The sequence below is a fragment of the Pocillopora damicornis genome, chromosome 2 (assembly GCF_964200805.1).
Source record: "Pocillopora damicornis chromosome 2, jaPocDami1.2, whole genome shotgun sequence".
NCBI lineage: Eukaryota > Metazoa > Cnidaria > Anthozoa > Scleractinia > Pocilloporidae > Pocillopora > Pocillopora damicornis.
The window spans coordinates 23,341,498-23,347,497 of NC_142671.1; the positions used below are offsets into that span (position 1 = coordinate 23,341,498).

At 37.4% G+C, this 6,000-nt stretch overlaps 1 protein-coding gene across 6 annotated transcripts in view; it reads left to right on the forward strand.

The window, feature by feature from the left end:
- LOC113687102 (fibroblast growth factor 2) overlaps window positions 1–4,902 on the forward strand; it is a 20,429-nt gene extending 15,527 nt beyond the window's left edge. For 5 of the 6 annotated variants that reach the window (XM_089195159.1, XM_089195160.1, XM_027179808.2 and 2 more), the window contains 3 exons: window positions 1,307–1,556; window positions 2,080–2,195; window positions 2,652–4,902. In XM_089195159.1, coding sequence (XP_089051285.1) covers window positions 1,307–1,556; window positions 2,080–2,195; window positions 2,652–2,852 — 567 coding nt within the window. In that variant the 3' untranslated portion in view covers window positions 2,853–4,902. Of the gene's footprint in view, window positions 1–762; window positions 1,068–1,306; window positions 1,557–2,079; window positions 2,196–2,651 lie in introns of those variants that run through there. The other variant, XM_027179881.2, reaches the window with a different exon arrangement.
- The last annotated feature ends 1,098 nt before the right edge of the window (window positions 4,903–6,000 follow it).

Genomic DNA, 6,000 nt, shown 5'->3' on the forward strand with positions numbered 1-6,000 from the left:
TCATTTTCATGTGATGGTGCCTATTGGCAGTTGTTTTTCTCCGAGTAAGCGCGCGGTTCGTGGGGATTGATTCCGTGACGAGAAAATCGACTGCATTTTTTTCTATTGTCTATATTTTCGTACAGGTCATGGCACTTACGTCAATGCCCGAACTCATCCGGAACCGTGAGCAAAGCGAGTGATGTCACTGAAAAGTTTTGAATTTTTTCTTATATCAAAGAATGCTGAAAATAGAAAAGTACATCATGTAAATTGACCACCGTAAAGAGTATCTTAACCGACGTTTCGAGCGTTAGCCCTTCGTCAGAGGAAATGACGAGGGGCAAACGCTCGGAACTTCAGCTTAGAAACTCTTAGGGTGACCAATTTACGTAATTAATTCAGCTGACAAAACCAAAATATCTTGTTAAACTCCCCCACCGACGCAGTGTCACAGTGTCTTTGGAACGTGTTTTCAATCGGAAACAGAGATATGTGATTAGGTATCATTTATTAAACTGCTTGATAGGTTGAATTTAGCATCCAGTCAGATTTTAACCAATTTGTTAGATGGAGCAAGATTGAGCTGATCCTGAGTAATTGCTTGTTACCTGAGTGGAGAGCGGAACCTAATGGCGTGTCCACACATGACATCTTGATTTCTTCTCATAAAAAAACGTCTTAAAAATCGGCTTTTAATCATGAAATAAATCATTATTTACGGAACCTTTTCGTTGTTAGTGTCCCGATATTGCCCACGTTCTTTGTGTATAAAAGTTTGTGTTTATGTCGAGTTACAAGCAAATGAAGAAAAAGAACGTACTGGTCCAATCTCTACATGGTTATCTAGGCATTACCCTCAGTGAATACTTAGTCTTTCTTGATCACAAGGGCTTTTTAGCTCATGCTTGACGCCAGTTGTATGTCTATCTGTTTCGTGTTCAAATTGGCTTAGCTTGATTCTTCAAAAGCGGCCCAAAAAAGTTAAAAATCGATTATAAATTATAGTGTAAATTCGTAATTGGCGGAATTATGAAATTGCGCGGTTAAGCGCACGCATCTGGATTTGCAGTACCGAACAAGTAATGGTAATTGACAATGTTTCCGTCTCGCATTCGATGATAATAAGATATTTTTCTAAGGTCATTATAAAAACTATGCATGTATGTGGTATGTAAGGTTATAAGTTTGGCTTTTTGTTGGAAGAACTTGGTCTTTCTTCCTCTTAGGTAGGCCTGTGACTCATTGACAACAATCCCTATCGGCAAGATTAGGATTGATACTTAGCAGGTCTCTGTTAAAATAACTGTTATTAATTTTTCGACAGATTGCCTGTTTTTTCTTTGTGGTTTCCTGTTTGTCTTCGAGCACAGTGCAAGGAACTCCTGTAAACCCAAAATTCAGATCGTCGGAGGATGGACTTTCAAGACAACCAAGAAGCTCGAATGCCATGAATAAACTTTTCGTTGATCCTACAGCTACACTCAGGGGCAGGTTATATTCAAGGACTGGTTATTTCCTAGAAATTTTAAAAAATGGAACTGTGCAGGCCACAATGAACAATTCGTCAGAATACAGTAAGTGAAGTTGTTAATGTCTCCTTCCTAGCGCCCACGTGGGTGTGATTCCTTTTTCAGTTTGGCCCGAAAATCCGTGGAGCCTTTTTTTTTTCAGTTTAGTGCGGAGTTTTGGGGCTATTTTTGTGCCCAGGAAAGTTCTTCCTGATTTCAAGAAACCTCAGTTTGCATGAATGTTCTTATAAACTTCACTAAGGTGGAGAATGTACCAACCTGACGGCACCCCCTGACAAAATTATGAGGAGAGGTGTCTGTCTTCCATATTTGCATTCATTTTAGAGTAACTTTTCGTCTCCATGTCACTGATATCATCATAATTGCCAGCATAGATCGTTTGAGAGATTGAAAGAAATCTATTTTGGCTACGTCCTTTAATTATTAGCGAGCTATTTCCAAGTAATAGATTTAAAATTTTCAATCTCTTTCCGTATACGATATTGCAGTCAGCCAAACTCTATCCCTGCTCTCCCGTAAATGATTCCTGATATGCAAAACTTTTAATATCTTTTTTTTTATCCCTCAGCCAAACTTGAAATGCAAAGCTATAATAAAACTTTGAAGAGGTTTAAGGGAATTTTGAGCCAAAATTTCTTAGCATGTGAATTAAGAGGCAGAAAAAGAGGACGATTTATAGGAAGAGTAAGTATCAAGCGTAACATTCCTTCTCTTTGATAATTATTAGGTCCAATCAAGAGAATATGATTTCCCATCATTTTATGTCGGCCCAATCTCGATTTCTATTCAGCTTTGATATAACGAGTATCGCAATAACCACTCGCCAAGTGCATTTATGTCCATTACGTTCTTCACCTGATTACTGCATTTTTTAGATGCATTTACATCTTCTGTTTTTATCTGATAGTTACTGCAGCTGCTCGTTTGTAAAAATCTCGCTCTTCCATACCCCTTGTTTCTTTAAGCTGAAAAGCTTTACCGAGATGAACATGCATCGGAAATTTTGAACTAGTGGCGTGAGGAAGACTTTTAACCAAGCTGGGAAAGATTCACTCATATCAGTAAAAACGTGCAAGTGTTAATATCGCCAATATCGTCAAACCGAAGAATTCCTTAATTTTCTTTCTATACCTCTTTCAGGGGAACCTGAGCAATGATTCTTTGTTTGTGGAGCACATGGAAGAAAACCACTACCTAACATACAGGCCATTCAATATTGTAAATATTTATAACAACACGGGCTACCTCGCCATCAAAAGTAATGGTAAGTTTAGGAGAGTGGAACGTGCAGAGCCCGGCATGTATGCTTCGCAATTTACTTTTCTACCGTTTGATGCGTAAGTGGCCTACGCATGTTTAAAGAGAATATCAATATGTGTGGGAGAGAGATGGGGAGGACTCTCATTTGAAAGAGTAAAGGAAGAGGTATTGGCTCTCTTGAAGGAGACCGAAAAAAGGCTTTGCTCGACGGCCTCTAAAATTACCTCTAAAAGATACAAGTCTCATATGAAAACAGTATACTAGTTAATTTTAATTTAAAAATGGTGGTTGAATTATCTTCGTAATTAACTTAGACCAGCAAACAGAAAGATGGTTGTTTACATTTTCTATCGAGCAACCCTAAAAAGGAGATCTGGAAGCTATGTATTCATGTGCACAGCAAGTGAGAAAAAATATGTGAATGTGTCTCAAAGAGAGAAGGCGAGTGTTCCCTTTCCTTTTAATTTGGAGTCTTCCCCGCATTTGATAACGAGGAGTACGACTACAACACGATAGATTATGGTTAAAATGTTGATGCAGGCTGCATAGCAGCTTGATGCCCAGCTGAAATATTAGTAACTTATTCTAGGAAATTGTGATATAGCTTTAATTTATAAACATGTGTTATTTTAGTCTTGCTGACAATGCTAATGCTTTTCCGTACCCACCGTCAAAGCTGAACTACTTCCCGAAAGTCTGTCACAACCAAGAAATAGTGTGAGCCCTTAATAGTCGCATAAAACCCGAGTACATTTGGTTCTTTATTGTGGTTCTCAACCACACTACAAAAGACTAGCGTGAAAATTGTCAGTGAAAAACGAGAATAGCGACATGTTCGTGCTACTCGTTGGGATTAAACTTCTATATTTTTTTTGTTACGAACCTTTGATACCGAGAAGAAAAAAAAAGAACATTCGTAAAGTTTAACGATGTGTATGTTTTCCTATTTATTTCTTGTAAAAGTTGCTCTCGCCGATACTGTTACCGTTGGTTGGTCTCATCAGCTAACATCATGATGATGTTAGCATTCAGCAAGTTAGTGTTAGGGCCTATTTACACGGTACGACTTTGTCGCATGCGACAAGCTTACGACAGGCTTACGACACGAATTGTTTCGTGTAAATCAAACCTACAACTCGCTTACGACTCTTAAGTCATGTCGTAGGCCTGTCGTAAGCTTGTCGCATGCGACAAAGTCGTACCGTGTAAATAGGCCCTTAGGAATCGATTTCTACACATCTGAGTCCTTTGGGGCCCGGAGACGCGCGGACTAGTTTCCTCAACAAGAGCTTGTTATCGAGCCTAAGTAGTGTTTCATATATTTTTTTATATGTTGTTTAAAAAAAGATGCTGTAAATTGAGCTGAAACTACCATTTCATAGCCGATATAATTGTCATGATCGATTGTAGTTGGTGATGTTCAGGACACTTTAGACGGTCCTCGTCGGTCTTGTTAATTTAGAGAAACAAATTGGGAATGATAAAAGAAATTAAACGTTTTAGGTGTTGATACAAGGGGCTATGTTTCAGTAGGAAGTTTTCAGTACAAAAACCCTCTGAGATGGTAACTTCCTGTTGAAAATAAGTGGTTTTAGTTATGGATAATTTTATAAATATTGTTAAATACAGTTAGAATTTGCGTCTCTTTCACCAATAAAATAGTATAAGTGATAGTCTTTAGTCAATTTATGAGGTAAATTTTATTTAACAGCAAATGGAAATTTGCACATAAGTCTGATTACAAATAGACCAAGAGAGGAATATGCAAAGATTGTCCATGATTTAGTTAGCCGTTGATTTTTTATGTTATTTGGCACAAAGTGCAAATATTTATTTATTTCATGTAGCTGTTGGCTATTTAAGTGATTATAAAGACGAAAGCGACGTATATGCAGTTAATCATGAATGTAAATTCCGAGCCTTTTAAAAAAGAAGAATAAGATCACCTCAGAAAGGAACCTTCACAACTTCAAGCTAGCTTCTAGCTGTTTACAGTCAGAGCGATTCTGAGGTTATTCTAGGTGTGCCTTCTAAACTTCTTGCTGAGAATAGCAACTGTTGTTTATTTCAGAATAAAGGGAAAAAACTAAGAACTGCACGTCTCTAACAGAAATAAAGCATTGTAAACAATCCATTAGTGTTTTTGTTTTAAATACACGAATTTAACGCTTAGGTACAAGAATTCGAATTTTCTGTGTGATCCACTTTTATTTCTCAAATTGTCTTTATCTAACCCTTTTTAACTCGTGAATTGCGCGCATGCGCAAGAGCGAGTTATAGATACGATGTGGGGAGTGGAATTCGCTCGCTCGCTCGCTCGCTCGATTGGTCGATTCCTGTAAACTTTTTTTAGATTTTAGGCTTTTGAGTGCATTTTATAGTTTTTGGCGAGCAATAAGCAGACGAAATGGCGACCTTTGTTGCTAAGAATAGTGGTGGGGTGAAAAAGAAGCCAATGATAATCTTAAAAGAGTTTTTTTTTTCGTTTTAGTTTCAACAAGTGGCGCCAGCGACTGGCATGCATGTAAGGATTCACACTGAAATAACAGAACAACCTTCGTTTTTCATAAAATTGTAATTTACAATCCTTGAACTTGAAAACAATCCGAAGATTCATTGAAAATATCACTTACTGCGAAGCGCTCGGAGTTTACAGATGTTCAAAAGCTTTTTCTGTTACAGCGTGAGATTGAGGACAAAATTGATCATTACGTTTCGTCGCGTGTGTTTTTCCTGTGTGAAGCAACAAAAGATGCCGGCGACTGACGAAATAACAAGTTAACACGAAAATCAAATAACACCTAAACAAACAATTTTAGCTACCGATTTTCAGTGAATTTTTAGAGAACAATTTTCTTTTAAGTTTCAAGACAATTTGAAAATTCAACATACATACAACGTACTAAAATGCGAAAGTTACACACCACAAAATTGATAAATAGGCCTGAAATGAAATTCTATCTTGTTATTGATTATACGTTGCCTAGCATGTGACTTAAATCTACCCAGGCGGAGATCCAAAATGACGGTGGCAGGCTTGGCTTAGTTATATCACTCAAAATTCGTTCCCGTTTGTCTCATTTGATAAAGAGGGAATCGTTAATGTTTTCATTAAGACAGTATTGCCTTGATTTTCTAATATTTACAACGAAAGACAGTAAATTTCACTTTTCACCCACATTTACTTCCAACCTTTTCTTTTGAACCAGAAACAAAAATGATAGACGTT